Source organism: Pseudomyrmex gracilis, unplaced genomic scaffold (genome assembly GCF_002006095.1).
Source record: "Pseudomyrmex gracilis isolate BER0280 unplaced genomic scaffold, ASM200609v1 scaffold_129, whole genome shotgun sequence".
NCBI classification, from domain to species: domain Eukaryota; kingdom Metazoa; phylum Arthropoda; class Insecta; order Hymenoptera; family Formicidae; genus Pseudomyrmex; species Pseudomyrmex gracilis.
The window spans coordinates 441308-465281 of NW_018020713.1; the positions used below are offsets into that span (position 1 = coordinate 441308).

At 37.3% G+C, this 23974-nt stretch overlaps 4 protein-coding genes and 1 long non-coding RNA gene across 9 annotated transcripts in view; all 5 read left to right on the top strand.

Annotated features, from left to right (window-relative positions):
- Positions 1 to 2790: 2790 nt before the first annotated feature.
- On the top strand, positions 2791 to 8191 carry LOC109856644 (aminopeptidase N-like). The gene is made up of 10 exons (XM_020432160.1): positions 2791 to 3679; positions 3893 to 4045; positions 4209 to 4849; positions 5562 to 5643; positions 5800 to 6469; positions 6590 to 6777; positions 7266 to 7433; positions 7511 to 7657; positions 7728 to 7803; positions 7911 to 8191. The coding sequence occupies exons 1-10, from the start codon at positions 3207 to 3209 to the stop codon at positions 8058 to 8060; spliced, it is 2748 nt and encodes a 915-aa protein (XP_020287749.1). The 5' UTR covers positions 2791 to 3206; the 3' UTR covers positions 8061 to 8191.
- Positions 8192 to 9923: 1732 nt separating this feature from the next.
- Positions 9924 to 10949, top strand: LOC109856647. The gene is made up of 2 exons (XR_002250406.1): positions 9924 to 10152; positions 10725 to 10949. It is a non-coding gene; the product is annotated as an uncharacterized LOC109856647 (long non-coding RNA).
- A 156-nt stretch (positions 10950 to 11105) lies between these two features.
- On the top strand, positions 11106 to 17132 carry LOC109856653 (aminopeptidase N-like; the record flags this gene model as incomplete). The annotated part of the gene is made up of 11 exons (XM_020432176.1): positions 11106 to 11263; positions 11635 to 12087; positions 12443 to 12641; positions 13000 to 13174; positions 13250 to 13328; positions 13438 to 13808; positions 14032 to 14312; positions 14423 to 14622; positions 14922 to 15218; positions 15301 to 15382; positions 16381 to 17132. Coding segments are annotated over 11 exons (2523 nt in total), but the record flags the coding sequence as incomplete, so codon positions are not given.
- Positions 17133 to 17697: 565 nt separating this feature from the next.
- Positions 17698 to 23248, top strand: LOC109856646 (thyrotropin-releasing hormone-degrading ectoenzyme-like). The gene is made up of 11 exons (XM_020432166.1): positions 17698 to 18612; positions 19127 to 19582; positions 20029 to 20212; positions 20337 to 20499; positions 20757 to 20838; positions 21032 to 21408; positions 21501 to 21775; positions 21968 to 22158; positions 22377 to 22673; positions 22786 to 22855; positions 22962 to 23248. The coding sequence occupies exons 1-11, from the start codon at positions 18155 to 18157 to the stop codon at positions 23091 to 23093; spliced, it is 2685 nt and encodes an 894-aa protein (XP_020287755.1). The 5' UTR covers positions 17698 to 18154; the 3' UTR covers positions 23094 to 23248.
- A 274-nt stretch (positions 23249 to 23522) lies between these two features.
- Positions 23523 to 23974, top strand: part of LOC109856645 (aminopeptidase N-like) — a 7409-nt gene continuing 6957 nt past the window's right edge. For 3 of the 5 annotated variants that reach the window (XM_020432163.1, XM_020432161.1, XM_020432162.1), the window contains exon 1: positions 23524 to 23747. The gene's annotated coding sequence lies outside the window, so the exon portion shown is untranslated. Of the gene's footprint in view, positions 23748 to 23974 lie in introns of all 5 variants that reach the window. The other 2 variants (XM_020432165.1, XM_020432164.1) reach the window with 1 other exon arrangement.

The window sequence follows — 23974 nt, forward strand, 5'->3', positions numbered from 1 at the left end:
TCGTAAAGAATGTTTTCTCTTTATCGCGTGTTTACGGAATTTTATTTATAAGAAATTATCTGTGAAAGTTAAAAACAAGTATTTTACGATATTGTTTCACTGAATGTTCATTTAAAGAGGCAAAACATTTGAATTCTGTGGAGAATTCTGTGAAGAACGAAAACAAAAAAAAACAGAATTATGCTTCACTTCCCATCGACGCAACTTCGAATCATCTTTCATTCTCAAAAAAAACACAGACTTGCGAGGGAAAAAAATATCGTAACGGAAATCCGCCGTTTTTTTTCTTTTATCCGGTACATGAAGAGATCGGAATGAACCGCACGAACTTTCTCAGGGATCGTTTCTCAATGTGGCGCCGCTTTCGCAGGATTGTCACGAGGTATTCACCAAGGAAGCACTGGAACTTTAAGCTTGCCATCGCGTATAATGGCGTTCGAGCTTCTTCATTATGCAAGCCAATCATGACACCAACTTCCTACAAGTCGTCCGCCGTGTTAGCTTTTCAATTATACATATAGCACTCCATTCGGCGCGGAAGGTCTATAGCTCATATTCTTGCTACACTCGTGGTCGGGAGGTGATTCCATTGTAGTTTTCCCGGTGAAAAAGATCGGTGTGTGTGAGTTCTTAAGCGCTTCTCTCTCTCTCTCTCTCTTTCTCTGAAAACAAGAGAGTAAAAAGTGAATAAAGTCGCGATCAAAAGTGTGGTAAAAATTGTAACGATTAAATCGCCGACTCTAATACCGGATCGTATTAAACATGATGTACGTAAGATCGTTTACTTTAGACTATAATGGCGAGTAAAACTTTCTTAGCGCTCTCGTTGCTCTTAGTCCAATGTAGAAAAGTTTGTTTTCGAAATTAATGATTATTTGAGAAATTAATGCGGAAAAGTTTCTTCAAAATTTATGATTGTTTAAGAAATTAATTGCTAATTGCGGTCTTGGCAAAATGTTTTTTACATAGAATTTAAATAACTTTTCCGCGCAAACTTTTTTACTTTAGTAGCGTACAACATTTTTATTAAATTAGTATTTCTTGTGTAAATTGAACGAAAAGAGAGCAATTAACGATCACAGTGTAAAATGAGAAGATATTCATCTAGACAGACTAATAATTGCGCTCGAGATATAAATCTCTCGCGATTATATTCTATTATATGTGTTATACTTATCGCGTTTTTTTTTATCGTAAAAGGAAAACAACGTCTCATTTGAAGGAGAAAATAACTCGTGATTGATTTAACAAAGGGTGTATCGCGCGGCCTCATTCAATTACATTGACTCTTTGCGTGGTCGCGGTGTTGTATCGAATTCATCAACATTGTTTGCGATGATGCGCGAGTCGATTTCGTTGCGCGCAGCGAAAAGCGAAGGACGAGCACGCGAGTTATGTAACTCAATATTTTTAGAACAAAACAACATCGTCGTAAAACACGTCTAAGAGCAAATTATCGATTAATTACCCAATAATTATTGTTGAGTAATTATAACTTTTCAATCATTCAATTAGTACGTCGCGTCGCGCGGCTGGGTTCAGGCTGGGACGACAAATTTTGCTGACACAAAATGTCATGTTCGTCCCAAGACGGTTATTTTTCTTTACACGCGATTGAGATATACGCGCGTGGGCGTTGAGTTCTTTTCCCCTCGATATCAATTCTTTTTAATCAGTTTCGTTGATAGGAAAAAGCCGCAGCGATACCTCGCCCATATTTTTTCTTACATCACAACTTTCCTGGTATAAATAAGTTACAAAGTCTACGCACACGTAGACCTAGACGATCAAACTTAGAGTTACAGCTTAGGCTGCCAATATCAAGGTGTATAGAACGTGGGTAAACCTCGACGGTAGCCTGGAGGCAAGACATGTAGCCTACGGCAATTACATGCAAATCTCAGCAAGTTGTGTCTAAAACCTCAACACTGTCACCAAGCAGCAGTTACCGTCCCGGTCAAACAAGGAATGATGCGAGTAATACATCGACCGATCAAATCAGCGATTAAAGCGCTAACGATTCTAACGTTGAAGAAAACTCAATCATGTGTGTTCGCGGATTAACTCGCGGATTATTAGAAAAAAACTGAGCAAGGAATAGAAATGCTCTTTGCAATAATATAGCAACAATATCCGAGATATTGTTTTTTCGTGACACAATTTCACAGACCAAATTATTTCATTCGTTCGATATATAATCGCGCGTGTCTATATGTCGATATCTTCCGATAATATTTTTCCTTTCTATTTTAATGTACACTTATCTCTATCTCAATTGTGACGGACACGTCAAGAGCTATCACATTTTCAGAAAAGCATAATTTTCTCTCGGCGTTCGACAATTGATCATCTTTTTCCTTTTGTCATTATTATTATTGACAGTTTTATTTTATTTCTATTTTTTATCTTTATTCTTTTTTCTCTTTATTTTTCACAATTAGTATTCGCTTATTCATTTACATACAAATACTCGCATTTCATATTTCCCTTTTTTTTTGTTTATTATTTTTGTTTTTAACAACGTTCTTTTATTTATCTTACGCTTGAGGCAAGTTTTTCAAAGCGTCCAATAAATAAAACGATATCTCTGTCTTTCTCCGGTTTATGCAAGTTTTAAACAAATGCCTGGAGAAAGCGCGCGCGGGTTGCTTGCTTTTGCATACGCGAAAATAAATCTAGTCTATCGTTTATTTCTCGCGATAAGACACTCTCTTATCTGTCGCCGAGTATGATGAAAAAAATATTATCTTCGAAAGATCGTCAAATATGAAAATATTATCTTCTTAAACGTCTGATTGAGAGATCGATATATATCTGTGTGATTCGAGCGACAAATAATAATACAGCGGCTACGCAGTTATTATCACGAAATACACACAGTCTTAACTCGGTGATACAGAGCGCCGAGCGCGTTGCGTCACATAACCGGTTTTCTGGTGAAATGTAGTTTTCGGTCTTCGCACACATTTTAATTAAATTGCTGAAAGTAATAGTTTTTTTTTTTTTTGTTTCGTGCGTCGCGATGACATCACCGAGATCTGAACTCGCGTAGCTCGCGCGTGCGCGTACGTTCGCAGACTGTGTCTGCGTGCGTTTAACATTTGTCATCTTATTATTATCTCATTACACGTAACGCGAGTAGAGATACGCGAACACACCATAATACATCGATCGAAATTTCGCTGAATATCTGCGCACACATCGCGATGGCTTATCGCTTCCTGCTCGCGTTGTATTTACTAATTAGTATCGTCTCTTTAAATCGGGCGTTGCGTAACGTCGATAGCGATGAAAAATTTCCGGGACCGATTTTCGCGCGTTACCGACTGCCAAAACAAATCGTTCCCATGTTCTACGATCTATCGATCTACACACGTCCGATCGAGGCGGATTACGACGGACGCGTACGAATCGTCCTGCGGGTGCTCGAAAAAATAGATTTTGTTGTGTTGCACGCGTACGCGCTAGTCGTAAACAGCGCGTCGCTGTCGGACAAATCCGGACGGTCGTTTCCGATCTCGCGATACATCTACGAGGAATACAATCAAATGCTCACAATTAAATTGGAGCGCGCGCTGGAACCGGGGGAGTACTCGTTGAAAGTAGATTTCAAAGGACGTATTGCGGACGACGTCTTCGGCTTTTACGCGAGTTTTTACGAAGTTGACGGAAAACTCAGGTAAACAAAAATCTCGTTTCGAAACAAGAAAAAGTCACGCCGTTTCGTAATTCTGCGTAATTTTTCTCTCTGTTATTTATTTTCTCTCTGATCTTTAATTAGTTGTCGACAGAAAAAAAGCAAAAAATATCTCAGCGGCACAGTTTCTCTATTAGATTCGCAATGTTTTTTTTTTTTTTTTTTTTTATAATAAATACGATCTGTTGGATGTAGACGAATCGGCGTAACGCAATTCTCGCCCATTTACGCGCGCCGCGCGTTCCCCTGCATGGACGAGCCGTATCTGAAGGCAGAATTCCGAGTTCGAATTGGTCATCACACGGATCAAATAGCGACGAGTAACACTCCGGTGGAATCTATAGTGAAGTTAGTTCACAATTGTGGTAGAAAAATTATTTTCCGTTTAATTTATTTGTCTGTGAACGTCCGTCAAGTGTCGAATCAAATTTTATGCTGAAAGATATGGGAAAGAGAGAGAGAAAAGAAAAATAAAAGAATATATAAACAATTTTGTCACCGATTCTTATAGAAACGGCACTTATTGCGTGACCACATTTCGCCGCACGCCGCGAATGCCCACGTATCTGGTGGGATGGGCGGTGCACAACTTCGTTCCGGAGCAATCGAGAATTTCGGAGATCTTCAAAATGTGGACGAGAGACTCGATGAAGTTTCGCGGATCGACGGCCTTGAACCGCGGTCAAGCGGTTTATTCGGCGTTGCAGACGTGGCTGTCGGTTAGAAGCCCGCTCGAGAAGATCGATCAGTTCGCAATACCGGATTTCAATTTTAACGCGATGGAGAATTGGGGTCTAATCACTTACAGAGAATCGGTGGTGTTGCACGAGAACGAGACCACCCCCACGAGAGTGATTCTGAACGGATTAATCACGATGGCCCACGAATACGCTCACAGTTGGTTCGGAAATCTGGTGACTCCCGCGTTCTGGGACGTCGTCTGGCTGAAAGAGGGCTTCGCCTCGTATTTTCAGTACTTGGGTGTCTCGTTGGCGATGCCGGATTTGAAGATGATGAATGTGTTCGTGATCGATTGCCTGCAGCCGGCGCTGCTCGCTGATTCCGACAATCACACGCGCGTATTGAACGGTCGGGATGTCGGCAGTCTCAACAGCATCGTGGCTACTCTAGATTTTGTTTCTTACAAAAAAGGTACTTTCTAGAAGAGAACATTGTTATCATAGAAAAACAAAACGCGCGTATATACATTTCTCCTCGTACAAATTTCACACAAATTTATTTTAAAAATATATCAAACATATACCTCGTGTAATGAAGATTTTAATGCGCGCGTGTTGAAAGCGATCGTTGAACAAGGAAAACTCGAAATATCCTTAAAACACTCTTGGCTCACATGTTTAACGAACGGTTTCTGTACTCGATCACTCGAGTAGTTTAGTTTTACGAGTGCCGTGTCATCTGTCTCCTACCCAACCTGTTGATCGTATCGTATTACGTGCAATAATATATCACGAGATAGATAATGATACTTGCGATCATGCGATAAAAAAGTACAATCCATTCTCGCAAATGGACACGTATTCAAATCACGAAAAAAAATTAATTATTGAAATTGATCTCAAATCGCGTTCCATCAGACTTTGATCATTCTTATTTTCGCACTTCAACAAATTTCTTGCGAATTGTTTGTGTGTTTCGATTATCAGTCTTCGCTGTATCTTTAAAACAGAAAATTGATATGAAGTGATTTTTTGTTCTATAAGTAAAATAATAAAAATACTGTTGAGAATATTTTTTTTTATTTACATTAGCATGTAATTTGGAAAGAGATTTTCCGTTCTTTTACGTTTCTGACAATTTTCTCCATCAAATATTTAATAGCCGAAAGCTTTAATTGTTTCAGGTGCATCCGTAATTCGTATGGTCAGTCATGTCGTTGGAAGCGCAGCGTTTCGATCAGGATTGCAAAGTTATTTGCGTGAGAAGTAAGCGACTATTTTCGCATATCTTTATAAATAAATTTTTTACGTGACAATCTAAAAAATAAATTACCAAATTGCAAGGATAATTATTAACGGAATAGTTTTCTTTTTATCAGCTTGTTACTGTTTTTATCATAAGAAGCTTCGTTTTGTCGTTAGATCGTACGAAGCAGCCACTCCGTTCGACTTGTATCGGCATCTGCAGATCGCGTTAGACAGATCAGGAATGCAATTGCCCGAGAACGCACTAATAAAAGACGTCATAGAATCCTGGGCGAATCAACCAGGCTATCCCGTAGTGACGATAACGCGAAATTACACGACAAAACTTCTTGTCGCCTCGCAAGAACGATTTTATTTGAACCGTCAATCGTCGCAAGCAGATTCTGAGAAATCCGGTTGGTGGGTACCGCTGACTTTTGTCACCGAAGAATCCCCGTTTTTCGATGAAGTTGATACGACGGCGTGGCTGAAGCCGCGAACCGAGAGCACGACGATTGGTTACTTCGAACCGAAGTCCTGGGTGATCTTCAACGTTCAGCAAGTTGGATATTACAGAGTCAATTACGACGAGACGAATTGGAAGATGCTCATCAGCTATTTGAGATCGAAAGACTTGGACAAGATACACGTGACAAACCGCGCCGCTCTTATAGATGACGCTTTTAACTTGGCCAGAGCCGGTTATGTAGATTATTCGATTCCGTTCGACGTTGCGAAGTATCTCGTCCGCGAGACAAATTACGAACCGTGGGTCGCCGCGATGAACAACTTCAATTTTCTCAATCGTATCCTCGCGGTCTCGCCGCGAGTGCAATGTCTTCTTCAGGTAAGAGATTTATCTTTTTCACATCATTATTCCCGCAATTAATTGACTTTAGAATTGCGTTGTTTGAAAACCAACTACTTGCGGAACTTCTGCTTTTAATAAGTTCAATTCACATTGCAGAATTACGTGAGTCGTGTGCTCGAACCAATATACGATCTTCTGAGTTTTACCGAAGATCCCGCTGACAATTCGACAACGAAATTGCATCGCGAGCTAATTTTATCAACCGCGTGCTTGGTCAACGACTCCCGCTGCGTGAGAACATCAAGAATTTTATTCAAGTCGTGGATTACCGCGTCCGAGAAAAGGTTTGTCGATTATCGTATAACAACAATCTTGTATATTTTAATTTATTTATAATATTAACTCTCGTTTGTTTTCCCACACATTGACAATAAATTTTAACTGATCTGATATTGCTCGAATTGTAGCGTGACTCATATAAACTGTGTTACACAGCTCAGGTTTTTAACAATATGACTTGCGAGTTTATCTTCGTAAAAAGGATTTTTTTTTCAGAGAATAATTTATCGATATAAAATATATAAACAAATATTTGTCTTCATTATATCTTATATACGACGTAAAGATATGTTATTACAATACATATGATACCACAATTGCAATATACAATTATAACAATAATAACTTTATATATAATAACAATAATAAGTAATTACAGCATATTATGATAATAATTTTACAATATATTACAATGATAACTTTATATACATGTTTATAAAATATAAATATATGTATATATATATATGTTTATATATGTATGTTTTTTATACAGTATACCGGCAAATCTAAGAAGTTTCGTATACTGCGTGGGTATTCGCGAGGGTGACGATAATGACTGGCGCGCGCTTTGGAACAGATTTCTACGCGCCGACTTACACACGGAGCAGGAGCTCTTGCTGAATGCGTTCGGGTGTACTAAAAGTCCACGTTTGATTGACAAGTGAGTTTCCGAGAATCAGATTAATACGCGCAGATAAGCGCGCGTAAGATCAGATACTAAATTTAGCAACTTTCTAGATATCTCGATGCGACCTTAATTAACGGAATAAAACTTCGCAAACAATACAGGATGACAGCGATCAACGCTGTTCTGAACGGCAATTTCGAAAACGTGAATTCTGTCGTCGATTATATCCGCAACAAGTTGCACACAATTCGCACGGTGTAAGTGCGCGTTTGCTTTTTAACATAACATTTTCGCACAAAAATCTCACGCCAGTTTTCGCTTTTACAGAAGAGGAGAGGATTTTGTTAAAAAAATTCTCACTGCTGTAGGCGATAAAATTACAACGGCGGGTCAATTGGACAAGGTATCTTGATATATTTAGACACATCGAGTCATTTGATTCGTGTGATATCGAACTCGTTACGCTTTTATATATATGTTTACGTGAAACTATAATGTTTCTGATCGCAGTTTCGGCTATTTGTCGACGAGAATATCGAAGAATTGGGATCGGCGTTGAACTCAGCGAGGAAAGCCATTGCCGTTGCCGCCGCAACCGTGGCATGGATCAATAAATACTTATCTGTGATTGAAAACGCACTATTCGGCAATTATTTATAATTATATGTGGAAATATTCAGATTAGTCTTATGTATAAACAATAAATACATACAAAAAAACAACCTTTAATATAAATTTTACTAAGTTCTTTTTTGAACCATAAAATGTACAGAGAGAATAAATAGAACAAATTGCAAGTATTTTAAACTATTATATTTGCGACGCACAATTCTCGTTCCTGGTATTTATACGAACAGCATATTTTCAGCACGCGCAGATAGCACAGAATTTTTTCAGAATTCAACCAACTAATCATAAAAAAAAGTTAGATGTGATAAATCACATCGCATCAAGTGCCAGATGCAAATTCAGAGCCAATTATGACTTATTCAACTTATTTGCGGAAGAATATAGGATTATGTACACGCGAATAGATAAAATCGATTGTGTGCGACAATATCAAAAGAGAAAACAGATAAGCAGAAAGACACTGTCACACGATTTGAAAGACGCTCACGTGTTTTTAGTTCGGTTGTAATTTAAACTGTCACAGTTTTTTTTTCTTTTAGTATCCATAAAATATATTTTCCTCTAATTGATTTTTTTTTTTTTTATTTAACCGTACGTTTGTGTCTGACACCACGTGAGATTTCCTTACAATGAAACAATTGACACTCAAGCATACGCAGGTTTTTGTCAAAGAACCGTCAGTTCTTCTATCAGTTTAATGAGAACGTGAGTTCCTGATGGAAGTTTTATTATTCGAAAGCAAAAATCATTATCGAACATTATTTGCAGAACTTGATAATGTTTTTCGATAGTAATCACCCGCGTGACGCGAAGAATTGTTACTTGAATTGATTACTCATGCGGAATTATCAGCGCGCACAATTATCGAACATTATCGAGTCTTTTCTTTGCTCGTTATCTTCCCTCTTATCTTTTTTTTATAATTTCGCGATTTTTACATAAAAATAATGAGGTTACCGTAAATGTTGCATAGATTTTTATTTGTTATCATTTCTTTAATCACTTGATCTTATCTGTGTTATACATGTATGTCCGCGACTATTTTTAACGTGTTCTTCTGTGAATTAATGATCAAATTCCTCTCGCGTATTCTTTTCAAATTTCGCACAGATCAAGATTTTTGTGTTTCCATTCAAGTTCAAATAATATCGCGGAAAAGAAGAAAGAAGGTGCGTTAAAGCGCGAAAGATTGTCGCAAAAAAAAAAAATGAAACATTCTGCGTATCTGAATCATAGCGTTCTGTCAATGATATACCAAGTAAATCAATCAGTTTTATCTCTCGCGCAAATATATTCCGTCGATAATGACAAGGACGTTCTTAATAAAACCTTTTACTGTACTATGTTACATTTTCAAAAGAGCTACACTTTAATTGATTCGCCGAAAGTTGTTTTTTGTTTTTTTTTTCATTGTGATAATTTACACATGTGTAAGTTTTTGTTTATAAAAGTGTCTTAATATTTGTTTCAGATTATGTTATATTTAGATTTAAAAAAATACATTCACTGCGAACGACATAAAAGACGTGTCAGTTAACTTCTGCAAATTTTTTTCTTCATTTTTAGTTACTTAAAGGATTACGTATCACGCGGCAGAATGATTGAGTACGCGCCGGCATTTTTAATAATGCGGGATTTTTATTTATTTTTTTTTTTATTTTTTTTATTCACGGAAAATCGATTTAGAATCTTCATAAAGCTCGCGACAAAACGTTGTTCAGCGTCTCGCTAAACCATTCGACTCGGTGCGGGAGAGATATCAGGTGATAAAAAAAAAAAAAAAAGAGATATCTCGGATCCGAGGCTGTCGTTGATTGGCTGGATAATAATCTGTTCGAGTTATCGCGTTATCGCGGCATTGTCGATGTCGAAACTTTCTGTCCGGGAAATTTTGCGAGTCTTGTCGCAACAGTCCACTTAGCGATCGCACTTCGAGGAGAATAATACACCTTCCGCAAAGCCCGGGAGGACACTCTCGCGATAAGATTAGAGAACCCGCGGCGATATAAGTTTTCACGATACGTTTCCTTCGTCTTATAAGGCGCGGGATTTTCGGTCGGACAGACTCTCGGTTCGCCTCTGCGGGTGCGAGGCATCGACCCCGTACGGATTATTCAATCAGGTACGTTGTTCAATCAATTGTATTAAAATCGCGGAAATTTGCGTGTTTGTTATGCAAGAGCAAATCTCCATACGGTGAAGAAGAATGTGAAGAATTTTTTTCATGTGCGTAGTGTGATTTTCGACTCATAGCGACCCATCGTGATTGTGCGCGAATTTTTATTCTTGTAGATTTATTTATCAGCATATTCACGTAACAAAATCGTCCAATATATCGCGAAGTACTTAATACAAATAATTAACGTTTTTTTCTCCCGTAACGCGAAAAACTCAATTCTATTCTGTTTTGTAAATTGTGTCCCATTCTCGTGAATATACTTTTCACGAACTAACGTAACATTTCTCTTATAAACCTGTTTTTTTTTCTTTTCTATTTTGCGATCAAATCAGAAAGTAAATTTACTTGTGCGCGAACGGGATGTTTTGCTGTGAAAACTTTAATTATGATTATTTTGATAATTTCGTAAATGTGTGTGGGCAAGTATCTTTTCTCAAGATCTCGCTTGAACGTGGAAGCAAATCGTCAGATGTGTCTTTTTACAGTATCTCTTAATCGCGTCTTAATTACAACAGGAATAAAAGATCGGTTCTCGCGCGTAAGAGAGTTCACAATTGCCAACAATGAGACGTCTACTGCTACTGGTGCTTGTTCTGGCGACTTGCTGGGCAGACAATCCCATTTTGGATCCCATTCTGAACGACGTACCTCCGCAACTCACTCAAGCCGTATCTGGCGATTACAGATTGCCAGAAGATATCAAGCCTCTTAAATACATCATCAAATTGACACCGACCTTCAAAGATACAGATAATTCAAGCTCTTTTCATTTCGAGGGTGAATCTTCGATCACTCTCGAAGTTCTAAAGGAAACAAACCAAATAGTATTCAATTCTAAAAATTTGGTTATAAAAGAAGTAAATCTGACACCAAAAAATGTATCTATTAAATCTGTCTCTCATAACGAAACAACTGAGCTCACAACGATTCTACTTAATCAAACGATAAATGCGAATACGACAGGCTTAAAACTTACTTTGACTTACAACGGAACGTTGAATGATAATTTACGCGGTTTCTACAGAAGTTCTTATAAGAAAGGGAACGAAACAAGGTAAGACAAGATAAATTTTTATTAATATTTCAATTTGTGAAACGTTTACAGTAAATATGTGTTCAAATACAAAAACTTCAAAGAAAAATGTATTAGTACAATTACGTTATTTCAAAACAAATCTTACATCGTTAATGTTCGAATATCTATTGCATTTAAAGAAGAGTTAAGTTGTTCGTTTAAACAAATTAAGAGAATTTCATCGTCTCGTTTATTTAAACACACATGTGCAAAGACTGGAACAATGTCAATTACTCTGACCGGCAAAATCGGAAGATCCGAGTTTTCTTATTGACTTGAAGCGACTGTTTTAATTTTAACAGCTACAAAAAAAACCTTTATTTCTACTCAGTACTCTGATCTATTTTCAGATGGCTCGCGACGACTCACTTCGAACCGACAAGCGCGAGACAAGCCTTTCCGTGCTGGGACGAGCCCGCAATAAAAGCAACATTCCAAATTAGTATCAAACGTCCAAGCAACACTTACCACGTGCTTTCGAATACTTTGATGATTAAAACCAATAAGACAGATGGATACGTGGAATTCGAGGAAACGCCGGAGATGTCCACGTACCTCGTGGCTTTTGTGGTTTCGGATTTCACTTCGAATCAAAACAAGGATAGAAATTTTAGCGTTTGGTCAAATCCTACCGTGAACAAAGAAAGTAGGATGTTTGCTCTTAAATATGGAGAAAAAACGCTTAAAAAATTATCAGATTTCACTAACTATCCCTACAACAATAATATGAAGAAGATGGACCAAATTGCGATTCCACAGTTTGCAGCTGGTGCTATGGAAAACTGGGGTCTCGTGACATACAGGTAAGATCGAGCCGATCAAGGTTCAAGGTTTTTCGGATCGTTATCTCATCGGTATAAAGTCCGCGACAGTTTTATCTCGAGTTCGCTGACTCATTTCTACTCGTAATCTATTCTCTGTGATTAAAACTGCTTGTAATATATGTTTATTACGATTACTTGTAATACCGATTTTTTTTACGATAAAATATAAAGAGTTTTTTATCGCGGCAAGATTCGTGCGAACAAACATGCGGGGACATTTCTTCGAGTTTGATTAAAAAATTAGAGAATCGTTTTCTCGAATGAAACCGCGTGACACTGTCGCCGGTGTGTACAAAAAAAAAAAAAAAAAAAAAAAATTGCTATATTATTTAAGGGAAAATGCGCTTCTTTACGACAAAGAAGTCGATACCACAGAAGCCAAACAGAGTGTGGCGACAGTAATAGCTCACGAATTCGCTCATCAGTGGTTCGGCAACTTGGTGACTTGCAAATGGTGGAATTCCATTTGGTTGAATGAAGGATTTGCGACCTTTTTCCAGTATTACATTCCCGACCTGATCGAGGAGAAAGAGGTACGAAATTGCCAGACGCTTTGACAGACAGTTATCACAACGCAACGAACTTTGCGTAAACAAAATCTATAGACGCAAAATTTCCGTAGACTCGTACATTTCGCAAATGTGTCGTAATTTTTTTTTTTAGATCTTTTTCTACACCTTCTTCGCAATTATATAATTTAATTTATATTTGCGACTAAAATATTAAAACTTCGCTTTTACGTACTGTAAAGTATTCAACACTGTGTGATTTGATTATTTCACTATGTTAGAAGTTTATTTTTTTTTTTTTTGACATCATTGTGAGAAATTGTAAAACGATATAACACAAATCTAACCTGGCGGTCGAAGTAATCGGTAATTTAATTGGCAGACTGGAGTCAAGGACAACTGGCGTCTTATGGAACAATTTGCCGTTAGAGCTTTGCAAGCATCCGCGTTTGTTGTCGATGCAAAAAAAGATACTCGCGCATTAACCGTAGACGAAAACACCATACAAACTCCTGAGCAAATCAGCAATCTGTTTGACGATATTGCTTACAGAAAAGGTATATAAAAAAAACACTTTTTTTACGAAACAATTCAAACAAGAGATCTGTTCATTCTACTTGTTTTTTTTGCAGGCGGCTGTATTCTTCGTATGATGCAACAATTCTTGACGGAAGAAGTCTTCAAGTTGGGACTTCAAGGGTATTTGAAAAAGTAAGTCGTGTTACAGTGTAATCGTGTATTTATATAATTGTTTAAAGACAGTTTTTACGCGAAACGAAGAGATCGACGAGGTGACTTACAAAAGTATCCGTAATTCCAGTTATAAGCATGAGTCTGTTCAACCTGATCAGCTTTTCGATGCCATGTACAAGGCACAAACAGACAACATAAAAAAACTATTGCCTGATAAAATCGAGTTCAAGGACGTCATGAATAATTGGGTTTACAAACCTGGATATCCTGTTGTCACCGTCACGAGAAATAAGACCAGTGTCAAGTTGACGCAGGAACGATTTTTCTTGGACTTCGCGCATTCGGACGATACAGCGTGGTACATACCCATTACCTACGTCACAAACAAATCATCTAACAAAAAGTTGTACTGGCTGAAGCCCAACGAATCTCTGGTACTGCCATTGAATGAATTTGAACCGAACAACAGCTGGATACTTTTCAATAAAGACCAAACGGGTATGTACATTCTTTTTATATTGTATATATTTGTTATATTATATTTCATATATTTATGTATCCTTTTTATTACATATAGTTTATTATTGTTATTGTTATCGCGTCGCGCGGTCGTTGTGATTGGCGGTGAAGCGTGTCGATTGATTTGATTCGCGAAAATAAAACGCGAGGCAAAAGAAAAATGTCGGAACGGAATTAAATAAATAATAAAACTATATTTTAGGATACTATCGCGTCAATTACGACGACGAAGGCTGGAAACATTTAACGAACTGTTTGAGCGACGTCAAATGTCATCAGAACATAAGCGCCGTCAGCCGAGCTCAGTTGATCGACGACGCGTCGAATCTCGCGCGCGCAGGACACACAAGCTACAACAATTCGCTATCGGTTACGGTTTATTTGTCCCATGAGACAGATTACATCCCGTGGTACGCGGCCGCCAGAACGTTCGATTATCTCAACGACTTGCTATGGGGCACCAACGTCTACGAGAAGTATCAGGTAAGCTAAGTAAACATTTTATTGTTGTTTACTCCTCTCGTGCAGCTTCGCTTCGCGCAAATCAAATGGACGAAATATCCGCATATCGGAAACGCGTCTTTGAATTTCAGGAGTACGTCTCTCAGAAAGTGCAGAACTTTGCAAAAAAACACGACTATAAAAACAGTACTGGCACGCACGTGGAAAAACTTGCCAAGGCGCTGGCGTTCAAACTGGCGTGCAAATATGGAAAGAAGGGCGACTCGTGCGTGAGCTATGCGGAAGAACAACTGGACAAATGGTTGGAACCGAAACCAAACGACACTAAAATGTAAGCCTCGTGAAATTGCAATTACGATTATCGGACCGAAGAGAAGTACTGAGTTACTGACAAAATTGACTCGACTGTGAAACGCGTGAAATGTATCGCGCGCGAATTAAAAGAAATCCGGATCCGTAAAACGCGATCCAGCGAATGACGCAAACATTTTTTTCGAAATTATTTCTACCATTTGCAAAAATCGAAATTCGTTCGTTTACCGCTCAGATACTTGCACTTGGTTTGTTAATATAATGCATATTTTACGCCTTTGATTTATAATAACTAGTGACAAGCGCTGGTTTTTGTAGATGGCAGGATTTGAAGAATGACATATTGTGCGTTGGATTGCGACACGCAAACTATCTGACATTGGCCAACGTTCTAGACAAGTACCTCAATAGTACAGGTGACGAAAAGAAAGCTATTTTGAATGGACTTGGTTGTAATATGAATAAGAGCATGGTAATCACTCTTCTCGAGATGAGTATCACCACAAAAGAAGAGAATGTTTTCGACGCGATGGCTTCAGTACATTCGAACAATCCCGGATCTTTTGATGTTCTCTTTGAATTCATTCAACGAAATATCACACAAATCAAAGAAAAGTAATGATTTTGTTTGTTATTTTTTTTTATTTTATTCATTACACGGAATTAACAAATAACATTCAATGGAAATCTTTCATAGGGACACGCCGGAAGGAACAGGTCTCGCCGGCACTCTAAATAAACTCGCCACCAAAGTCAGAAGTGACGAGCAATTAGCCAAGGTAAAGTGTTTGTTTTATTTTTCAGACTTTTATTTATTGTGTTTTTTTTTTTTTTTTTTTTTTAAATAAGAAAATTTTATTTTTGTTGCTTTTTTGAACAAAATAATACGTGATACACATTAGCTTAGACTCATCGTTTATCTCGTACACAACAGGAAACTTCATTGTGATAAGATAAACAGAACACAAAAATTTTTATTACAAAGTTTGTATCAGTGTCATTTTCAATCAACGTGTATCTGAGCATTGCACTCGTCGAACGTGTGTGTCGAAACATTAATAATTTCGAAATTCCTGTTTTTCTCTCTTTAACATTTTTCTCTCCACACATTTTTTGAGCAACGCGACCGAACCATATGCAGATATCGGAACAGCCGCGATAACGTATCTTTTGTGTAACAAATTTTTACTAATTAGAATCTGCGAGAGAGATTCTTTTTATTCTCTATCTTGTCCGTGATCGCGCTTGTATCTTATCTGGATTGATTGGCAGTTGCGCAATATCCGCGAAATATCGTATCTCGTTGGCTCTGTTTAATGCGCAAATTGCGATCAGCGGAGGATCTCCAAATAGCAACAATAACAAACATTAATCTTCCGCGGTATAACACATCAGTTTCGGAAAATCGCTTTTAATCGTTGAGTAAAACAATTCTCACTTTGAATGTTGGTCATATTAACCCTTTCCCGTATAGGAATTAGTTTGGCAAAACGCGGACCAAAGAAGAAAATTAAGTTTTTCGCAAAACGAGCCAAAATGACAATTTTTTTGTTTTTCATATTTTTTCACATTTAGTCCATAATTGTAATCTGACACGCGTCAGTTTCGGAAATTCCACGATGTGTGAACTTACATTACGCGTTGCACGTCGAGCGTATCTTGATGCGGGATCGCGAGGGATCGCGATCATTTACAAAATCGAGATGTGTAAACATATTTTTACACATCGTGAATTGTAAAGAGACGCTCGTAGAAATGTGTGTCTTTGTATTTTCAGCTGGTGTTATTCGCGCACGAACATCTGGAGGATGAGCAGACGACGAAAGCAATTGTTTCCGCGGCAAACAATCTCAAGGCAATCAAATCCCACCGTGATGAAATATCCAAATGGGTGGAGAAGCAACCGACCTCAAAGGAGAAACCGACGGAACCAAGTTCCGCGAGTTTTGTCAGTCTGACATCGTTTCTTATAATAATCCCGATACTGCTCACGCGATTCAACTAAAGACAGTGTTTTATTTTTTATTTTTTTTAATTTAATCGACATTGTTTGATATCTTCAATCGATGTCGAACTCAATCGCGTTCTCACAGCTCGGTGTGACATTTTCTCAATTTTCTTAAAAAAAAAAAATAATAATAACGTCACTTCCGAGACATTGTTGTATTCTCGTTTGCAAGCTGGAAGACGAAAGAAAATGTCGCGCGCGAGTTTGTGCGTCTTATGTACAATAATAATTTACCTGACCTGAGTTTTTAATATTTTTTGTTTATAATTGTTTATCGCAGAACGAGTTGTAAAAAAAATCGCGCGCGCGCAACTCGCGCGTACACAATTTCGGCTGTCGTAACACAAGCTGAACAACATCGCGATTTTACTTGCAAACAAATTAACGCTCCAACACACAAAACAGATGCGTAATTTTGTGTACCGCGAGACAGATTAACAGCATTTTATTATCACATTAAACTTTTATAAAGACATGTACTATATTTATACATAATTATATGTCACAATTGTAAATATATACATATTGATTGTTATTTATATACACCACCTATATGATAATACAAATAATTTTATTTTACTTTATACTTATTATTTATGTTCTAAAATAAACGGAATGAAACAGACTGTAAAAAAACCTCTTTTTCGTGAAGTTTTGACGATAATGCGATCGCAAAAAAAAAAAAATATTACAATTTTGCGCGTAAGTGGCGACGAATATATGCGACAAGTTTTTTTCTCGCACACATTTTTGACAATATCAGCGCCCGGATGCAAAATGTGTTTAAAAAACACAACAGATAAAAACACAAGCTCGATATTGCACAGCAATAAATAATCACATATTTAGATTAAAAAAACAAAAAACAAAATTAGATTATTTGTTCAAAGATGCAAAGAACGTTTCGCAAATTAGACGAAAACGTTTCGATCAACACCGGATCTTTCTCTCAGACGCAATTAACATTGACGGGTGCGATCAAACGCACGAGGGAAAAAAAAACCTCGAAGGTGCGAACAAATATAAATTTGACGTTACATGTCGTCGTCTGAACGAGAAACGATCACAACACACGAGAGTCGAAATAACATATCGTTACATTTTTTGAAATGTAATCGGTTGAAGTATCATATTTCAAAGGTCAGAGAAAAACTGCCTATCAAACAATTCTAGCGTATCTCGTCTCTTCTTACAAAGAAAACATTTCCGGAAGGATTTTCGTTGTGTTGATCAATATAAATAGAAGACCGGATTCCTTTTGTACTTCAGAAGCGAAGGAACCTCTTGGGCGGAGAGGTTCTTTGTTAAGTAACAAGCGTGCATAGAGTTGCCGCGCAGTTTGGTAAAATTCAGTGCGAATTAACAGATCGGAGATTTTTATTCGCGCGAGTACGGAAGAACGTAAAAACACGCTCGCAATGTAACACGTTGATCGATAAACGAAGAAAATCTGAATAGAAACGTCGCTTCCGCGGCATTTTCAACATAATCAATTGTCATTAATTCAAATTCAAATCGTCGTCATTGAATTTGCGACAGTGCGATGGCGTTTCCGAGACTGTTGACGAGCGTATTGATACTTGCCGCTGCGATTGCTCTTTCCGAAACATGGGAAAATAATACGTATGAGTATCGTTTGCCAGAGAACGTAGCGCCCGTTCACTACGACATCAAGTTAATACCGTACATTGAAGAGGGCAACTTCACTTTTGACGGCGAATCCAGCATCGTCGTCGAGATTCGCCGGACTACGAGAGAGTTGAAGTTGCACATCGTGTGGTTAACAATCGACGAAACTGCGACAACGCTGATAAGCAACAACGACAGTTACACGCCGACAAATCATACGTATTGCAGTATGACGCAGATGTTAACCCTTACTTTCGATAATGAGCTGTCACCCGGCGTTTACACTCTACGTATGAAATTCGCCGGTGTTCTGAAGAACACTCCCTACGGTTTCTACGTAACGTCGTATATCAACGAAGAAGGACGGAAAATGTGAGTAACTTCGATAGATTTTTAATCCATAATTGCTTGTTATTTTTTTCTCTTTGTCGCTATTATTCGTTGGTCATCTTTGTCATCACCAAATCTCGAGAAGTTTGTATCAAAAACAATTTTTTAGTATTTTTTAATATTTCTTATATAATTTTCAGATCACATGTAAGTTGACTGAAATCATTTGTTTTTTTTCTAAAAGAGAAATTACAATCAGAAAATGAATTTTCTGAATTTTCTAAATGATTTATGATGGTACTTGTATTTTGTAAAAATTATATTGTGTAATTGTAAATATAAGCGTTTTTTCTGTTATTTCAACACACTACGTTTTAAATCAACGAATTTCACAAATGCGTTTACTCATGTGAAATTTATATAACTCTTTATCGGGCACGCAAATTTTCATAAACCGCATTTAGACGTTTCCCCAAATATGTTATCATTCTCGTTCTCACTCAACTGGACGAAAATGTGTGTCGTTATCGGAAACGTGTCGTTGAAAATGTGACAGATGGTTGGCCTCGACGAATTTCGAGATGAGATGGGCCCGTCACGCGTTTCCCTGCTGGGACGAGCCGGCGTTGAAAGCCACTTTTAATATCTCCATAAAACACAATCGCAATTACACGGCTCTGTCGAATATGCCGATACGAGAACAAACGGAAGACGGCAGTGAGGATGGAATGATATGGACGCATTTTGAGAAGACTCCGATCATGTCCACTTATCTGGTGGCGTTCGTCGTGTCCGATTATGTTCGAATTTCCAATGAAGACGGAACCGTCAATACGTGGTGCAGATCCGCCGTGACGCCGTACGTAAAATATCCTCAGGAAGTTGCCACAAGAGCGAAACAGTTACTGACCGAATACACCAACATTACCTACAAAGTTCCGAAAATGGATCTTGCCGCGGTACCGGAACTCGAATTCACCGCTATGGAAAACTGGGGACTCATCATCTACAGGTAATGCGCGCGATTTAGAAGAAATATATTAATATATTTGTTTATCGTTATTTTTTATATACATCAGACAATTTTTGTCATTTGAGATTATCAAGATTTGTTTTATTCTTCAATGTATGTTGTACGTCTTACAAGAAATATCAGATTTTTGTTACTAACACAAAAAAGAAAAAGTAAATACTTATATCGTAATTATATATATATATATATATATATACATGTATAGATTGTTTTAAAAAAAAGATAAAATATTTTAAGACGTCCCGAAATAAGTCAAAAAATTATAATAAACATGGATTTGCAAATTTGTTTTTTATATATTTTTATTTTTTCACTTTTATGTTTACATATAAATTATATACAGTTGCATTTATTTAAAAAATAAAGACAGACATATCTTTAAAATAAAACACAAATACATTTGCATTTTCGTAAACAATGTTTAGAGAACTGTCTCTTTCATATAACGAAGAATCAGATACTCTATATCACAAGCATCATGTAGGAGAAGTTGTAGCACATGAAATGGCGCATCAATGGTTTGGTAATCTGGTCGGTCCTTTATGGTGGACTGACTTGTGGTTAAGCGAGGGATTTGCAACGTTCTTCGCATACTATATTCTCGATCAGGTTAGTTCACAATATGATTTACCACGTTCTTTTTACTTTAGCGCTTCTTTTATACCGCAGAATTGCTGATTTTAGTTAATCGAGTTTTATTGATACCTTTGTCTTTTTTTTATGTTTCTTTTAGATGTATAAAGATTGCCGAATAATGGAGCGCTCCGTGGTTTTCATTCAGCACAACACTCTTGAGTTCGATAACGTTGAGAATAAAATTCTAGTGCCCGTCATGTACGAACTCGAAAACTTTGAAGAAACAGATTCACTTTTCGGCTCAATTATGTACAAAAAAGGTGAGATATACTAAAATAAATACAAAAATGTCAGCCAAATGTTTTCTCCAGATGCCTAAGCAAATAAACAAAAGCAACAGTATAGAAACAATTTATCTGCGGTTTCTCCCGAGTGTTCTCCCTTTTGTCTTCAAAAAATGAAACAAGAGTATTTTTTTTTATTTTTAATATTTAGAAACCCCTGTCTGGTCAAATAAATCAAAGATAAGGAACAAATTTAACACATTACAATCACATTTTGTCATGTTTAATTACAGCATTCTGCGTACTGCGCATGATTCAGAATATTATTACCGAAGATGTATTTCGCAAGGGTGTTATTAAATATTTACACGCCCAGTGAGTATTATTTTATTTTGTAATTTAATTTTATTTTTATGCGAGTGTAGTTTTGTGGGAGAAGCACTTATGTACCACATGTGTGACGCTAATTTATAATTACTTGTACACGGTCATTATGTTATTTAGTCGATAATCCATCGGCAATAATTTTTCCTCATTTTTACACTATTTTATTTCACACGCGACGTAGTCAGTTTGGCTCAATTACCGCCGACGACTTGTGGAGCGCTTTCCAAGAGGTATTGAACGAATCGGACGTTCCGCATGACGACTACAAAGTAAAGGAGGTGATGGACACCTGGATAAAAAAACGTCATTACCCCGTGGTGTGCGTGACTATGAATTACGACACCGATGAAGTGTTATTGACGCAACGGCATTTGCGTTCGGGAAGCGAAATCAACAAGTACGACGACAAGTGGTGGATACCCATCACCTTTGCAACGCGATCAAATCCCGATTTCTCCGCGACTGCACCTACCGTCTGGTTGAGACCGCAAGATCGCCACGTAATTTTAAACGGAATCGAGCCAAATGACTGGATCGTCGTCAACTTGCAGTCGATGGGTAAACATCTGTTTTCTGCACGCGTAACGCGCGCTTTTATATATTGTAGAAAATTTTTTTTTTCCGAACAAGATCGTTAACTAATTTTACAGGATATTATCGCGTCAATTACGATTTGTACAACTGGCTGAAAATTGTGAATTGTCTCAACTCGGATGATTATGTGAAAATACACGTGCTCAATCGTGCGCAGCTCATAGATGACGCCCACTTCTTCATGTGGACCCATCAGCTCGACGTTGACACGTTTCTAAGTTTAATAACATACTACGAGCGAGAAACAGATTTCATAGCGTGGCAGCCCATGTTTGCACTTTTCGAAAGTAACGCGCAAGTTTTCAAGTTTCCCCAAACTTCTTGTCTGCAGGTAAGTGAAAAGATTTTACACACATTTTTTTTTCTAATCACGAAAAAACATATTGACTAAATACAATAAAAAAAAAAGTTTAATAAACGCAGTACATGTCTAGAAATGAAATATATGATTTATAATAGTTAATAAATGTTCTAAACGCGCAAATATAAAAATAATATTGCAGCATTTCACAATTTTTTCTAGCGATTCTTTGCTAAACTGATGAATAACCTTATTGAAAGCATGGGATACGAAGAAGATCCGGCCGATGATGATTTCACGAAGATGAATAGAATGTCGGTTTTACGATGGGCGTGCGCTTTCGGTCACGTTAAATGCAAAACTATGGCCACTACTTTACTGAGTCAACATCTAGCAGATCCCGAAACACACAAGTAAAATATTTTGTTAATAATAATTTAAAAAAATAAATAAACACACGTGCGCCTTTATGCAATATTTTATTCTTTAAAAGTCTGAAGAGATCGATTGTCAGAGTGCTGATTGTACGCGTTTACTTGCTTTTTAATTATTTTAACAAAATATCAATGTACGTTTTTACAATTTAATTTCAATGTTAAATAATATTCTATTATTATTTACGTGTCGTCAGAGTTTCGCCAAATTTAAAGGATTGGATATTCTGTAATGGCCTGGCGGGAGCGAACGCATCTACTTGGAATAAGTTCAAGGAGACGTACGTCAAGAATTCAGATATGATACTTCTGCGATACCTGACTTGCTCCGATGATCCCGATATTCTCATTAATTTCTTGGACACGTCTCTATCAAACAATTCATTAACGAATAACGACTACAAAATCATATACAGCAGTATCATTCGGAGACACGTGAACAATGACTTAGTCCTCGATTATTTATTGGCAAATTTGAACAAAACAATCTCCAGGTAACGATATATGCTTCCAGCAGCGTGTGTGCAATTGTAAAACACATTGTTTATCTTCTGCAATGTAGTCTGTAGTTCTTCTGTAACACACACGTGCATTTTTTCTTTTTAGAGGATTTTCACTGACAGGAATAATTGCGGGAATTATTCACAATACGCATTCTGCCGAACGATTTGAAAAGGTAAAAGATTTATCGTTATCTCAAATCTCATTTCTAGATTGTAAGTTACCGAATTAAATGCGTTTACTTTTCTCAGTGAGGTCTAAATTGCAACTGAATATTTTAGATAACCAACTTCGTGAAAAGTAACTTCGACAAGATATTCGAAAAGATCAAACCCATGTATTACCACGAAACCGATTTAACATGGTCCAATTTAGTCTATACATTTCGACCGGCGTGTGCTTTAATAGAGTAGATTAGAGCGTGAAACGATAAGAAAGTAGCAACTACATGTGTAATAATAACTCAAAGAATCACACTCACAAGTTCCAATGTATTTTCTGTATTAGTACGTAGACACGGCGTGTCGGGGATCTTGATGAAATTTCGAATAAACTTCAATAAAATTTGTTTCACGACAACTTATTTACGTCGCACACACGAGACAATAGTTTCAAGTACGTATTTTAAAATACAAAACTGAAGTCGCGATATATGATATACTTTTTTCCTCTCCCCCCTTCTCCCATGTAATATTGCTCATTTTATACTTTGCATATTTCCGCATATTTGTAAATTATAATGTGCGATTATAAACTCGACGTCAGAGTTTTACGCGAAGCATGGGTCAGTCAATAAATAATTCAAGCCGCAAACGGCGCGCTGTATTGCAACGCGCTATACTACCGCATGTGACGTACGTTTGATCGTTCGTTCTAAACATTTGCACAATACGATTCGTGACAAACGTTATAAATAGGAGATCGGACTTACTTTGTACTTCACAAGTGAAGGAATCTGTGCGAAGAGGAAGATATCGGAGCAAATGTGAGACCAAGCCTGTGACTCTGCACAACGCTGTTCAGCTTCGATTCCTTCCGCGCGAATATCGCACGGAACACACAGAAAGGTAACGTGTCACGCGTATCGGCAAAAATATCAGAAACTCGTTCGAACAAAAAATGGTTGTAATTTTACTCCGGTATTTTTGATAATTATCGCATAAGTATTTAAAGTCTTTTTACGTGTGTTAATCATCACCTCGTTTTAAGTAATTGGTAATTATGCAGTTATACGGACTATTTTCCGATCTCAACAATTTTGACATATGTTATCAAGGTCACCTCCCTGAATAAT